Here is a 16,090-nt window from a genome sequence, read left to right as displayed (position 1 = left end):
ACTGCCCTCTAGCCTGGGTGACAGAGTGAGACCCCGTCTTAAAAAAAAAAAAAGATGTTTATAAGCATAGGAGAAATATTAATATTCATGATGTTCCTTAGTAGCATAGCAGAAATACTTATGTTGCTCATTGGAAAAAGCAGGGTTAAAATGTATACAGAGTGGTATACATCCATGAAGAAATACAATTATAAAAAAGACCATAAAATATACAAAAGGTTTAACTATGGCTGCCTCTCAGCAGAGCAATTTTTTTTTTTTTACTACTTCAGACTTTTTCTATACCAAAAAGCTTTTCTGTTAAGCACAGATTTACTTTCTCAGCCATACATTTATTATAAAAGAATAAAGGTGAACAAAATAAGAAATAAACATTGAGGGAAGGGAAAAAACAGAACAGACACCTGTCTACCTGGTATGATTTAGGCGTCATCACCCCTGGAGGGCTGGGCTAGTGGGGGACTTCCTGCTGTAGGGCAATTCCTGCAGGATCCGTGGCTGGTCGCGTCTTGGTCTCTTGGTCCATGGAGAGACGTAGCGGCTGCTGTCTGTGGGGTGCAGCACAGGAACAAAGGCAAGGGCAGAACAAGCACTTTGGTTGGTACGGCGAGCCTGCTCCCACTGGGCTCTGATTGCTCTTACCTTGCATGAGTCAGCCTCCCCTCCAAAGCGACTCTTTCCCTGGCTGTCCACCTCCTTGGAGGAGACTTTTAAAAGACATTTCCAGGAAACAGGAGGAGGAGAATCCCGGCTGCAGGGGAACTTGATGCTCTTTTTCGAAATAAAGACACATTCCTCTCAACATCCTATTTTTTCTCTAACCTTCAGCCTCTTCCAATCCTGCTAGCAACTAATTTTTTTTTTTTTTCTAATCTCTTCCAGGAAATGATCGAAATGGCCTAGATTTCAACAGGCAGGTAAGAACTTGGGTCAGAAAAAAACATTTCTTCTATAAATTTTGGGAGTTACCTATAGTAAGTCAGGTGTGCAGGATACAAAGATTAAGTACAGTGTGGAGTGTTTATTCATAAACTCCAAGCTTTCAGGATTAAAGGACCCTGAGTCCAACCTCCCACCCCAACTCATGATCCAATGTCTCCAGTATCTCCCTCAAAAGAATTCTGATAAATGGACACTGTTTAGGGTGAGTTGCGTGACAGGTGTGATGCAGAAATCCACGACGACAGCTCTTTTCCTGTCGCAGCGTAGCCTGCATGGACTGTGTGCAGAAGAATGTGTGGAGCCACAAAGGGGGAAGCGCCTGGGTTTCCTCAGGGAATTCCTGATTTAAAGGAAGAAGACAGGGAACATAACAGGAAAAACAGGAACAAGCAGAAAGAGCTCAGAAGGAAGCATGTGACCAGGCTCAGGAGGACAACGCGGATACAAGCTTGGTGCTTTGAAAGGAAATGGAGTTGGGGGAGGTTGGGTTTAGTTAGGCAGGGATAAGGGCAGGGACAGGTGGTGTTGGCCAGATTGCAGGGTGGACGGATGGACGTGGAGAGAGAAGGTGCAGCTGAGGGAGAGGACTTGCCCTGCGGTTAGAGGCTGCTGGGGAGACCAGGGGGTGGAAGGTGGGACAGGGGGTGACGTCCGAAGCAGATGGAGGAGTAGACGAGAGTTTGTTGGGAGAAGAAGGTTGAAGCTGGAGCCAAGCAGGAAGCAATCATGGGAGATCCTAGAGTGAGGCAGAGGGGTAAGAGTTAGAGTCAGAAAGCCTGGATTTTGGTCCTATTTCTGCCACTAACTAGCTGTATAACCTTGATCGAGTTATTTAATAATTTTGGTCTGAGTTTTCCCAGCTGAAAAATTAATTTATTCCATAAACTTGGCGGGGGGGGGGGGGGGGACCTATACTATGCCAGGTGTGGGAACAGAAAGAAAATTAAGAGACAGTCTCTATCCTGAAGGATCTGAAAGTCTAGTGCAAGGAGAGGGTAGGGTGTATATAGAGAGAGCGGGGGTCAGGGGGAGAGAGAAACTCTTAGGTGAATGATTATAATACTATCTCATTTATGCTTTACTAGAGATCTGTAGAAAGCATGGAATCTGACAGAACTGGGAACAGTTCATTCTTCCTGGGAGCTCAGAGCAGGCTTCATGGAGGAGGCAATATTTGACTCTAGCTCTGAAGGATGAGTAGGAATTTGTTAGGCAGAGAAGAGTGGGGTGGAGAAGGGGAGAGGGAGACAGCAAGAGGGGGGGAAGAAAATGCCAATGTAGGGGTGCACGGGGTAGTCACTAGGGCTCCTCCCCTAGATTCTGATATTCTGAATCCAGGTGTAGATGCCAGTCTAGGATGGGCTGGAGGTCAAAGGCGGAAGTATGTTCTCCTCTTCATCTGCGGTGTGATTTGAAGTCAGCATTTCTTAAAAGGCTGTTACTTCTGGGTGTATCCTTCACAGTCAGACAGAGGAATAATCTTGAGTCCTAAGCCAAAACCTCTTAGGCAGGCAAATTCTGCAATTTTGTTCATCAGGAAGCTGGGGAATTTGCTAACAAATGAAGGCCACTACTCTCCCTCTCCACTTGAGACTTAAAACAGAGATAGGCTTCAGTTAAAGAGAGATCTGGGTTAGCTGTGGGGAAGGACTTCCAGTCAATGCAGTTTATTAAACACTGGAACAACTCCCAAGGGAGGGAAACTCTAGAATCAGCTTCTCATTCAAGGTCTTTAAATGTGAGACAGATTCTTATCTAAGAGATAATTTGGCCCCATATGCTTCAAGGGCAGGAGGATGGAGGAGATTTCCAAGGATTCTGTGATCCTGATCCTAAGCAGGTTGGGGTGTGGCCTGTGCCCCGTGCTTTCTGCCCCGAGGACTCAGGATTCCCCAGCCCAGGGCCCACCTCTCCCTACTCCAGGCCCTTGGACGAGGTGCATGGGGAGGAGCCTGTCCCACACCATGGCCACAGGGTGTCCCACGCCAGGACAGCCCAGCTAGGAGGTGGCCAGTCCACAGGCCCCGTGGGTCTGTCTGCCTGTGTGATCTGTCTGAAGCTGCTTGAGAATCCCTCGTCCTGGAGACAAGGCCAGGGGCAGCCTGCAGGGAGGCCCCCGACCCTTTGAACATCTTTTGTTTCCCCACAGATTGGCTTCTGCCGGGAGTGGGCCTCGCTCGAGTTTATTTCCCTTGGATGAGCCTTGTGGGGTGGGTTGTTCCCTTCCTCCACTGGGAGGGGTTTGGAGCTCTCAGCACCGACAAGAATAGACATGACAGGTCTTTCCTTTACAGAGGGTGGGGGGAATTTGGGAGGAAGGGACACAGCCCAGTCACACTCATTTGCACACTTATCCTGAGCTCTCCCCTGCTCACGTTTGCACCAGCTCACCTGCAGGTGGGCACCCAGGACTTCTCAGGCCCCGGCTTGAGGTCGTGCCCTCGCACTCCTTGGCAAGGGGAGCGAACCAGTGCTGGGTGCCGGCCAGGCTCTGGGCAAAGTGCTTTCGGCACTGTATCTCATTTAATTCTCACTATAAACCAGCGAGGGGAAGGTTGGTATTCCCATTTTACAGGCGAGGAAACTGCCTCCCAGGCAGCCCTGCCTTTTTCAGTGAAGGATTTGAGAGATTAAATAACTTGACAAAGGTCACACAGTTGTTCAGCTGGCTGAGCCAGGATTTGACTCTTTTTTTTTTTTTTTTTTTGAGACAGAGTCTCGCTCTGTTGCCTGGGCTAGAGTGCTGTGGCATCAGCCTAGCTCACAGCAACCTCAGACGCCTGGGCTCAAGCGATCCTTCTGCGTCAGCCTCCCGAGTAGCTGGGACTACAGGCATGTGCCACCACTCCCAGCTAATGTTTTCTAATTTTAGTAGAGATGGGGTCTTGCTCTTGCTCAGCCTGGTCTTGAACTTCTGAGCTCAAGCGATCCTCCCGCCTCAGCCTCCCAGAGTGCTAGGATTACAGGCGTGAGCCACTGGGCCTGGCTCTGAGTTAGGATTTGAACTCACGCTTCTTTGGCACCAGAGCCCATTTTCCCATGATGCCTTGCTGCACCCTCCCCTTCCCCTGTATGTGCACACCGTCCTTGGGAGAGGCCTGGGAGCCAGAGTCTGAGTGTGACCTCACCGTGACTAACTGGGAGAAAATGGGAGGTAGAGGGAGTGGAGAGGGGAGAAAGAATGGTGGCGTAGGAGCAGTCTCTGTGTCTGACACAGACAAGGGGTTGACAGACACGGGGGGAGGGGAGGGGGGGGCGCAGAGGAAGAGCCCCTGCCCTGGTGAAGCTTGTGTTGGAAGGCCCCAAGCCAGTGCGGTGACTGGGAGTTGCAGCCAGGTGCTGGGTAAGCTGCAGTTTTTAAGTTGCATGAGCAAGGAATGCTGGCTCATCAGGAAATTTCCATGCTAGGCCTGGTAACTTCCTGGTCCCAGGAAGGCAGCCTGAGCCTGTCTGAGGGATCATTGTGGGAAGATCAAGGGACTCTCAGTCCCTGGGACAGATTCGGCAGAGTTGAGAGGCAACAGGCCAAGGCCAGATCCCTGGACAGGGACTCAGAGTCCTGGATTCCAGCACTGTCTGCCCCTCACTAGTTGCTGTCCTTGTGCAAACCTCTTCTTTCTGGGCCTCCTTTCCTCATGCATGAAATGAAGACGTTTGGCTGAGATGATCTCTAAGGCCCCATACTCTCTGCGTGGTAGGTAGGCACCATCACTCTGCTCACGCCGTATTTTGACTGGTTGGTTGGACTCTGACTCCACTCTCCTTTTTTTTTTTTTTTCTTTGAAGAGAAATGAGGAAGAGAGTCACCCTGTGCTGTAGGGAGTGAGCGGAACTATGTTACATGGAATCTTTCCAGCCTTTGTGATCTTGTGTGATCCATTGAAAAGAATCATTTGAAATACAAGGGCAGAAACAGGAGGACCCAGCAGGCCAGATTTGGGGCCATCCGTCTATTCGTTGAATGTTTAGCCACACTTACTTGCCAGATACAGGGGCGTCACTTGTAAGAAGATAAACTGCAACGCTGCGTAGCGAATTCTGTGAGAGTTGGAAGCATGCCGAGTTCTGGGACACTGCTCAAGGACATCACAGAGGGGATGGTGTCTGAAGCGGGTGGCAAGGGAAGAGTAGGGCTTTGACTGGCAGAGAGGTCGGCAAGAATATTCCGGGCCTAGGAGACAGTGAGCGTGAAGGCTCGCTGTCATGAAAGGGCCCGGCTCTGGGGGAAATGCGAGAAGGGTAGCGTGGCGTGAGTTGGTGGACTGTTAGGCTGGGGTTGTGGGTTGAGCCAAACGATAAAGAACTTTGAACATTGAGCAAGGAAGTTTGGAGTTTATCCTGTGGGCAGTAAGGAATTAGGTGCTCCCGAGCATGACTCGTTTCATTTAATGGAGCACTGGAGAGGGTGTGGGGGAGGAAGGAGGGGAGGGTGGATGAAGGGATGCAAGGGAGGCCCGATGAAAGACTGTGGTGGCGGGCGGGCACGGGCAACACTAAGGACAGGGATATGGCAAAGAAGTTATGCACCAAACCGAGAGCCAAACTGCTGGGTTTGGATCCTGGCTTCTGCACTACCTCAGTGTGGGACCCTGGGCAAGCTCTTTAGCTTCTGTGTGCCTCAATCTCATCTGTAAAGTGGGGAGTAATAGCATCTATCTCGCAGGGTGGTTGTGTGGGTCAGGTGAGAGTATGTGTGTATGTGTCTCTTAGACAAGTGTGTCGAACATACTTATATATACTGTATAAGTATTTGCTATTATTATTACTGTGTCAGCAGGCACGGAGAGACCCAGCTCTAAGAGAGATCTCCCAGATAAGATCAGGAGGATTTTGGCAATAGGTTGGACATGGACAGCAAAGGAGAGGGATGAGTCAAACATGGTTCTGAGATTTCTAGCTTGGGATGCTAAACCTTAGTGGGACCTCAACCAGAGACCAGGCAAACTTGTCCAGATGACGGGAGGAGAAACAAGGGCAGGTAATGAGCTCTAGGTGCCCAGTACGTGGTAAGAAACTTGGATCAGGAGCCCAGGAGACAGGTTAGGACTGAAGACACATACTGGAGAGTCATCATTGAATCATATTACATGAAATGATGAGAGAGAATGAGGTCACCGAGGGAGGGTGTGCAGAGTGGGAAGAGGACCAAGGACAGACCTGGAGGAGAAGGAACACTTAAGGGACAGGCTGAGGAGTGGGTGTCTATAGAATAAGCAGGACCGGTTAAAGGGGCAGGAGGAGAACCACACCCACAAAGGAGAGATTTTCATGGAGGTGGGGTCAGCCAACAGCGTCGAGTGCACAGAGATATCGTAGGGTCTGAAGCCTGAGAGTGGGTTCGTGGATTTGGCAGTGAGGCAGCAGCAGTGACCTTATTACAGTGTCTGTCGTGTCCATGGTGAGGGTAGATGCCAGGTTGCTGCAGCTGCAAGGTAAGTAGGAGTTAAGGAAATGATGGAGACTTGGTGGTAGAATTCCCATCCAAGGAATAGGATGGCAAAGGGCTGGGGGTGCTGGCCTAAGCGGGAGAGAGTGTGGAGAGAAGGCTTTTGGGGCGAGGGAGACTTGAGTGGGCATGGGCCTGGGAAAGACAGGAGGTGCAGCATGGGAGAAAGGAAAGAGGACGTGGTGGTGGCAGTGGGAGGGACCCCGGGGAGGGTTCAGCCTGAACAGGAAGAAGGCTCTTATGAGAGGGAAGGAAGGCCAAGTGCCCGGCCAGCGAGTTCAGGTGCCCAAGGGTAGCTCTCCTGGCCATGAGGTTTCTCCACTGCATTTCCTGCTCTGTGGGCCAACAGCTACCTTCAGAACATGGGGAGGTAGGATTGCTTTAAAGGGGTTGAGAAGTCCACAGTGACAGGTGCACACCTGGGCAGCCGCACACCCACTCTGTTCTGGTGACTTCTGGATCTGTCGTCATCTAGGGCCATGGTTTTCCGCCAGACAGATCAGAGCAGTGTTTCGTGTATGTTGCTGAATGTTCTCTTGCCTGAAGAGCCCCCAAAAGTTCTGTGAGGCCAGAGGAAGGTGTCCTTGTCCCTAAGTTTCCTGCTCCCGGAGCTGAGAATCAGTGGCCTGAGGTTTTCCCTCCGTCCTAGGCTCGCCAGCATTCCGAGCTCACCTGCACCCAGGTATGGCTCTCCCACGCCTCTCCCTGATCCACGCCAGCTCAGCCAGAGCAGTTGCCCCCATGTGCCCCTGGAGTAGCATTTAGTTTCAAGCTGCCTGGGATTTTCATTCATTGTTTTCTTGAATGTGACAGAGCAGCGACCGTAGTGTTCTGGCTGCTCCTGTTCCGCATTGATTTGTTGCACTGAATTAACTCAGTGGGGCTGCTTCTCTAGAATCAACAGGATCCAGCCTAGGAAAGGTCTCTGTGCATCCAGAATGCCAGCGAGGCTTCTCCAGGGAGGCCCATGGAGGAGACGCAGGGGCAGCAGCACCAGGCTCTCAAGCTGGCAGTCTAGGGTCTGCAGTGATGGCCCAGAAACCCCCTTCCCCCAGGGGCCCCCAGAAGCAGCCTCAGGGGAGCAGGCACCCAAGCAGCTGAGCCTGAGAGAGCAAGGGAGGGAGTTACTAGACCATGCTTGTTCCTAGCTGGGTATTGGGAAGTCAGAGAAGAGCAAGCCATGGTCCCTGCCACAGAGGAGAAGCAGGCTCCTGACTGTACTGATGTCGGTGGGGCTGGGTCAGGGGTCCAAGGGAGCTGTGAAGGCGAGTAGAGCCTCAGGGAGTGGGTCGCATTTGCTGGAGAGAGACTCTGAGACCTCCCTGTGAGAGACCTAGGAATGCAAGCAGTACAGACCACAAGACTCTCTCATTCCCCTGAGGACTGTTTCCTCCTGCTGCAGGGCCCAGCTTTCGGTCCTGTACTTTTTGGTGGAGGCAGGATTTGGGGAGTGGAGGGGCTAAGAGAGAGAGGAGGAAGAGAAGCCAACAACAAACCACGTTTCACTAAACCTTAAACCGTACAGTTGGGTTTTAGGGTGTCAGTCTATAACAGCTCTCTTTTTTTCCCCCCAAGGTACCAAAGTAATTGAAAAACAGGCACAGGAGCCTGACAGATAGCGCTATGTTGAAGATACGGTTTTCACGTATGGCCACAATGGGCTTTCTAAGACCTTGGTGCAGAATTAAACATGCATCCACCAGGCACAGATAGAGCTGGCGGAGAACACACCTAAAAGTACCTTCCTAATTGACATGCAGGTCTGCAAAGAAGGGCCAGAAAGGGCCAAGCCACACTCCCCACCTCCTTCTAAACCTGTTGTGCTCAGCCACTGTGTCTTGTAACAAGGATCCTGTAAAGCCCCTTTAATATTCTAAAATGAAGTTTATAGAAAATATAAGTAAAACTCAGTAAAATGCTCTGGTTTGGATAAAAAATGAGAAAGCAAAGTAATTTATAATAAAATAATATATATTTCAGCAAGTAAATCCTTGGACACACTCCCCTAAAAGGTTTGATGAGATAGTAAGATGCTTGAGCCTCTGTGAACGTGACAGACACAGATACAGACGGATGTCAGTATGCTATATTGGCAGCTCAAAAGCCATGATTTTCCAAAACGTTAAACAACTCTTGGTAAGGCTCCAAACAAAATGTGATCTTTCCTCAATTAACATAGAAAATGGCATCCCTGGATAAAGTGCATATTAAGAATATACAAAAGATATTTTGTGTTTACATAAAAATGGAAGTGGCTTTGGGGCTTGTATATTATAAGCAAGCTATTCACCAACTCATGGAGCATTTGAAAGTCATACAAAAGTTACAGGAGGCATGAACAAGTGCTTGTTCTTCGGTACTGTCTTCTGCAGCACAAGGTGTCTAGAATACCTGCTCTCTGCCCAATAAATGCAAGCTGGGTCTTCTAATCACTAAGACAGCCAGAAAAACCACTGTGCAGATTTCAGAAAACGTCTCCCAGGGTGGCTGTGGTCCCCAGTGAGCACAGCTGACCTCGACCCACCCAGGAGCGAAGTCACTTCTACCAGGAGGCAGAGAGCCAGGCTGGAGACCTTCCCTGTAGAAATACGAGACGGTGGAAAATGGAGGCTCACCCTGGCACCAAGAAAGACAAACAGCTTCTGCCCTCAGAGAATTACTTACTATCCAATGCAGGAGACAGATCTGAAAAGCTCCTACACATGTCAGAGCAGGGGGTGTGTAAACCAGTGCCACCTCCACAGGGAACATGCTAGGCTGATTGAGTTGCCTAGGTGGACGTGGAGCAGCATTTGCTGGCAGGAGATAATTGGCAAGATTAAAGGACTCACCCATCGTAGTCAATGCAATAATAATAGTATGTACCGAACTCTGACTGCATGCCAGGCACTGAGTGTAAAATGTTTCACATACGTTATTTCATTTAATACTTACAGCACCCCTATAAGGTAGGTGCAATCCTTCCCATGCTACAGAAGAGCAAACTGAGGCACTGAGAGGTGAAGGAATTTTCCCATATTCACACTGTTCATAAACAGAGAAGTCTGGATTTAAAGCCAGGCCTGCCATACTCCCGAAGATGGGGCTCTCCCCGCTCCACCGCCCTGCTTGTCTTGGGAGGAGGCCGTGTGGTGTAGTGGTGGAGCCAGATTGCTGGTATTGGCCAACTCCTCTGTGCCTCAGATTCCTCCTCTGAAGATGAGAACAATAATAGTATCTACTTCCTAGGGATGTTGCAAGAATTAATATAGTTAAGATCTATAAAGTAATTGGATTAGTGTCTGGCATATAGTAACCAACCAATAAACATTAGCTCTTATTATTTTCTGATGAATGCCAACCCATAATTTTCTCTACCTCTCCTCTCCCTGTGTGGCTACTCAGCTGAACTTGCACCAGGTTAGAGGGCTGTGGATGCTACTAGAAGGGCAATTTTTTCTGGGTTCCATCACCTCCCGATCCAAGTCCCAGCACCCTCCACGACCTCGGGCGGGGAAGCAGTTGGTAAATGTATTTGTTTTTGGAAAGGTGGGAATTTGTCCTCCTTTGCCAGCTGTACTTGGTGCTTTGGCCTGAGGCTCAGGTGTCAACTGTTTCCTGTTTGTAGCCCGGGCAGCAGCCCCAGTACTGGGTGGACCGAGCCTCATGGAGAGCTGGGTAGTGAACAGCAGGGAGGAACGGAGCAGCTGTCTGCTTCTCCACAAGCCCATCCCTAGCACTTGCGAGTTTACCAGACAGCCCCAGACATTACCAAAGAGCCCCTCCATGGTACGGGACCTGGGGCCTAGCTGGTTCTGGCTCCAGCACTGGCACGAGCCCGTGCATGCATTCTGGACGGGGACTGGAGACGGAATGTTCCTCTTGGCCCAGGTGTGGGGCGGAGAGTGGTGAGGACGAAGAAGGGAGAGAGGGAGGTGTCCCAGTCCTTCCCCTGATTCTACAGAGGTCCAAAAGTAGGTTCTCTTTGGAGATTTCAGTGAGTCGCCTTTGGCAGATGCAGACACTGGTGAGGCTAAAATCAGGCCAGCTTGTCCCCTTCTCACGCCGTAGTCTCTTTGGAGCAAGGGTCTTGAACGGGAAGCTGGATTTGGCCCCAAACAGTAATAGGAAAAGTGAATACCATTTATTGAGCCTTTAGTTTACACCAGCCACTCACTGGGCTGAATGCTTTCCAAGCAGTATCTCATTTAAACCTTACAGTAACCGAGAGCAGTATTATAATTCCCATTTTATAGACGGGGAAAGTGAGGCTGAAGAGGGCAAGCGACTTGGTTAGAGCCAGGATTCAAGCCAAGGTTGATGTGATGTGCCAGTCACTTTACATAGGTTATATCTTATTTGAGATTACTTAATCCTTACAACAGCCTGGTGAGGTAAGCATTCTTCTTTGCATTTTATAGCTGGGGAAACTATAGCTCAGAGAGGTTAAGTAACTAGTCCAAGGTGGAGCTCAGATGTAAAACAGGCTTGTCTGACTTTCCACTGTACAAGGCTGCTTTTGAGAAAAAGGAGAAAGAGCTCCTGCAAATGAGATATGACCTCATGTTACCCAGAGCCCCGCATTTGATACGTGGCCAGTATTTTTCCATGTTTCCAAAGCCCTCTCACTCATACCAACTCCCAAAGACCTCTTGTCCCTCGGGCTTGCCACCTGGGATGGCCGAGATATATCGGCCAGCTCAGGGAGTTCCCAAGTGAAGGGTGGGGTGGAGAAGAGTTCCCACCCAAAGAGGGTTCCCCTGGCCCTGTGAGAAGCCACCTCCCTGGGCCTGTGCATGAGCAAGGTCCGGGGAGGAGAGCATGTTTGTCTGTGTGCCTGCAGGGCGGGGGCGGGACCTGGCTTTCTCTTTGCCCCGGAGTCAGAGAGGACTGTCAAGGCAGCTCTAGAAACCAGGGAGTCAACTTCTCTCAGAGTCACAGCTTCAGCTGAAAATAAACTTTTTCCACCTCAAAATTCCTTCCCCCTACTCCAGCCCTTGAATGGCTTAGGAGGCCACCCCTCAAGGTGCTATACGGTTCCCTGCCTAATACCAGATCACATTTGATTTTATGTCCCTCTCTGCTTGATAACTTAACAAAGTATTATACTTCTTTAAGGTTTTTCCCTTCCCAAGAACTGTGTGCAGCGGGTGTTACTATTCTCTGAGAAATAAGGGAACTGGGGCTCAGAATGGTAAAGTGACTTGGGAATCCGTGGCAGAGCTGGGGCTCACTCCACTCATCTCCATCCAGTGCCTGCTGGATCACAGGATCTGTGCCCACTGCTGGTCTGCTGTCCCTAAAGCCAGCCTGTTCCGCTGAGCACCGCTTGCCCTCATTGTCCCTGTAGCCCCCTGGACCCCTGCTGCTTGTGTTCAGATCAAGTGTTGAGACTTCCTTCCCTCTCCCACGCACGGCCACCAAAACCCTCTTGGCTCCCAACTCCTGAAGATCCTTAGTTCACATCCTGTTTTGCTTTTCTTTCTTGGCAGCCCCTCCCCTGTGCTGGCATCTTCTAATATTTCCTCCCATAGACTTTGTGAACACGGACTGCTCAGGGTGTCCCTGCTTCCAGCCCCGCAGAGGACAGTGTGGTGGTTGTAGCTCTAACTCTGGCACCGCTTTGAGTCTCAGCTCCACCAACAGGCTCTATGTAACCTGGTCACTTATGCTCACCACGCGTCAGTTTCCCCTCTTTAAAATGGGAGGAAAAATAGCACGAACACTACTTACAATGTTGTTAGGAGGAGGATTCAACGAAATGCTGAGTGTTAAGTGTCTGGGACATAGTTAACACTCAGTAAACATGAATTATCTCTGTTGCTGTTGTGACAATTCTGCAGCACTATTGGGTCCTGTTGCCCCATTTCATATCCATCTGGCTCCAGTTTGTCCCTTCTTCTCAGCTTTGCCCTTTGGAGGCTCTGGAGACCTCTGGTTCCTTCTTCTCCAGATGACAGCTCTGCTCAGATTCCCCTCCCTGCTGGCCTTCCTGTGAGTGTCCTTCCCTGCGCTCTGTGCTTGACCCAGCCGGTTACTAGAGCAATGATAGGAAAGACACACCAGACTTGGTCTGTGCCAGGGAAGCACAGGCATGCCTCGCTCTACCTAACAGGGTGGTTTTGAAATGTTGTATACAAATCCAAGTTTCATAAATGAAATCTTATTTCCCTTCATCAAGAGAGCCTTCATTTAAAGAAATACGAGGCTGAATCTTTTAGAACCAAACATTATCCACAGGGTCTGCTTAAAGTAAGTTATATGTTCATCTTTTTATGTTTATGTTTTTCCCCCTTGATGACATCTCAAAGTGTGTGATCCTCACAAGGAACTTTTTAAACTTAACAGAGGCCATTGCTGTGGGAGGGCTCATCGAGGGCTTAGAAGTAGGTTTTGCAGACCACTTATGTAGCTGGTGACTGAGGCCTAGAAAGAGCTGGATGCCGAGTCACAGGGGTTAAACGTTGGTTCCTGCAGATGCCAGTGGTGGATTGCTGCTGGGTTCCTAGCTCTGGGCTGGGCCCTTCACAAGCATAGCTGAAAGGAGTGATTGAGCTGAATTTGGACTCTAAGGGAAGAGCCACCAGGCCAGAAAGGGTTAGCACTACTCTGCCTGGGAGAGGGAAGCAGTGAAGCTGCCTGAAGGCAAAGAGCTGGTCTCTCACATGAACTAGAACCAACTTCCTTTCTCAGGACTTGGTGCTTCCCCTTTCAGTCGGCCTAGCAGCCTGGGAAGAGAGCAGCTTCCTGGTTGGAGGGGCACTCCCAGAGCCTGGCCTTGCCCACATGGCCTGGGAGGGATGGGCACTTTTCTGGCATAAAGCACAGTGGCACAAAGCACAGCAGGGCCTGTGGTTCACTACTTCGCCCAGGATGTGGCAACTCGGCATGAGCCCAGTGTCCCTATGGTGGGCTGCCCCGTCCTGCTCAGGTAGGCCCCCGAGGTCCTAGGATCTGGGGAGTCCAACTTCATAAGAGGCCTCCAATTCCCCTCTTTCCCCTGGTTCTAAAGACTTCCAAGTACTACCTAGGTGTTCGGGAGAACCATTGAAAATCCTCTTTGGAATGACAGAGGGTCCTGAAGGCAGAGAGGAACAGAGAAGTAGCATCTTGACTCTGCTTTGCATGAGCTCTGACCCTGGCCTCCACCCTCCACCTCCCCATCTCCCTGCAAGCTCCCATTCATCTTTCCAAACTCAGTTCTAATGTCTCATTATCAGGTAGCCTCCAGGACTGCCTCCTCCTCCTTCTGTACCTTGACAGTCTTCTACTATGCTTGTGTGTGTGTGTGTGTGTGTGTGTGTGCGCGTGCACATGGTCATACTTACCCTACCACGCAATGCACTATTTGAGGAAAGGGCCTAAATTGTGCTTACTATAGTGGAACAGTGCCCAGCACACAGCAGACATTCAGTAAGTATTTCCTGAATAGACACGTGGATGGATAGTTGGGCTAAACCTCTACCCACCTACCCACTCACCCCTCCACGCTTGGGGCTACCAACGCCCATCCCCTCTGGTCTTTGTGCTTCTCTCTGATCCCTGCCACATTTTCTTGTACCCGATGATCCACAAAAACTCACCCTTTTCCCCAGAAAGGTGAGCTTGTTGGCTTTATGCAAATGAAGTGTGGTGTGGGCTCTGGTAAATATTTCTCAACTCCGCCACTTGCTGGCTGGGCCTGGGAGCTATTTACAGAGGCATCTCAGCCTTGGCTTGGTGGCTGCTGGGTGTTAAGGCCTGGCATCTCGGGGCCCCAGCGTCTGTGTACAGGACTCCGACAGACCCAGTTTGAGCTTGGTAGGTAGGTAGTTCAGCTAACTATCCCGAAAGCCAGAACAGGGCCCTCAGGAAGTAACATGGCTGTCCTGGGGCTGCCCTCTCCTGGCCATTTGAATGGAAACAGCGTGGTTGGAGACATCAAGTGATCCCGATAGCCCTGTGACTTTATTCTTCATAAGCTGTGGAGACAAGTTCGGCTTGAGCCTCTAACCCTGAGGTGAGCCTGACACACACAGACGCAGGGTTAGCAGGTCCCCGAGGCCATCGGTCTGCTGTTCTCGGTGGCGTCCCCCAGATCCCCACCACTCTGGCACAGGGGCTTGCTTCTTCTCCCTTTGTCCGTGTGTGGATGTGTTACGTGTTCATGATACAATGTCTCGTGACTCAGTCTTCACCGTCTGCAGTGGAATTTAAAAAGGAGAAAATGTAGTGAATTTTTATAAAGCTAATTATTTTATCATTCGAGAATTTTGCATTTCTTGGTGTTAAAATATTTATTGTATGTAATGAAATGACAGAGTAGATGATACTAGTTGCTTTAATAGTCTTATTTGGCAAAATAAAACAACTCTTTCCGAACTCTCAAAAAGAAAAGATTTACTTGTCATGAACCTCAGAAGCCCAGGAACCAGTGACTTCAGTATAATCTATCCCTAGTACACAAATTCTACTGCTGACACCCCAACAGATGGTCTGTGGCCCCACATCTCTGCCGGAGCTCTGCCTGGAATTTCAAACTCACTACCTAGAAGATAGCACACTCCAGGTCACGCAGGTTGAGATGCCTCTGCTTCAGGGCTGGGTCTGCCCCTTTCATTCAGTATTTGAGACCAGTCTTCACCCCTTTTCTGTGTAAATATCCTGAATTCCATACATAATTCCACATGTACTTCTGATTGCCTTCCTTAAAGCAATTATACATATAATATATGAATACTTTCTTGTACAAAATGTACTAATAGAAAAAGGAAGACTGTTCGTCCCTGTTCAGTCTCAGTCCTCTTTCCAGATGTGATGCCTTTTATCAGTGTAGTGTATACGTGTCTAGAGGACTTTTTCTCTTGATATACAATACAAATGGAAATGTATACATTTCTGTGGAGTTTAAAAAATACATACACACGTATGTATGAATTATACTCTATGTACTCTTTTGCAACTTTCTTTTAGAGTTTAAAAATAATATTTACAGATTGTTTCATGGCAGTACATACAGAGTTACATGATTTTTGTTAATGACCACATATATTCTATTGTTTTAGCATAACTTTTTCATTCCCCTATGGATGGCTATTGAGTAGCTTCAAATATGTTTTTGAAACAATACTGTGATAAACTCCTTGAAATTGTGCCATTTTGCCTTTGTGTGCACATGCTTCGGTCTGCCAGTCACCCTAAGTATGGCATCCACAAGTGTACATGTAACACTCAATCCTCAGGTGAGATCTGGCTAGGCCAGAGCGCAGTGCGACGACTGGTTCACCCATTCGCCCATTGACTCATTCAACACATCTTTATTGAGCAGGTACCATTTCTTTATTGTGGTGCTATCGTGCCAACTGCAAAAGGCAGTAACAGGACCTGCCCTCGTGGAATGAATGTGGTCAGGTAGGGGAACCTCCCTCGATTCAGATACTCTTCTTCTGTTCCTACAGCCTGTCCCACAGGTTTTTTTTAAAGATAATTATGTCACACTGTCAACTTACTCTTCAAGTAAGTTAATGCCTCTCAGGTCTTTTATAATATAAACTGTTGTCTCAACTTGTGCAGTTAATTTTCATATTCTAAGTAAAGGATTGTTACATTCGCTCCTGTGTTTTATCTTGTGACTTTCTTCCCTTCGTACCATATGTTCAGGCTTTCTTTTGAATCTTGATGTCTTTGTGCAAAGTACTAGCTGGCCCTGCTCCTCATGCAGAGATGTAATAATTATGCATGCTA

At 49.1% G+C, this 16,090-nt stretch overlaps 1 protein-coding gene across 1 annotated transcript in view; it reads left to right on the top strand.

Annotated features, from left to right (window-relative positions):
- Nucleotides 1-16,090, top strand: part of POU2F3 (POU class 2 homeobox 3) — a 71,255-nt gene that overhangs the window by 26,143 nt on the left and 29,022 nt on the right. The window contains exon 3 of the mRNA XM_069470785.1: nt 883-917. Coding sequence (XP_069326886.1) covers nt 883-917 — 35 coding nt within the window. The remainder of the gene's footprint in view (nt 1-882; nt 918-16,090) is intronic.

This window comes from Eulemur rufifrons, chromosome 6 (assembly GCF_041146395.1).
Source record: "Eulemur rufifrons isolate Redbay chromosome 6, OSU_ERuf_1, whole genome shotgun sequence".
NCBI lineage: Eukaryota > Metazoa > Chordata > Mammalia > Primates > Lemuridae > Eulemur > Eulemur rufifrons.
The sequence above is the reverse complement of the archived record's forward strand: the minus strand, read 5'-3'. Positions and strand labels throughout refer to the sequence as shown.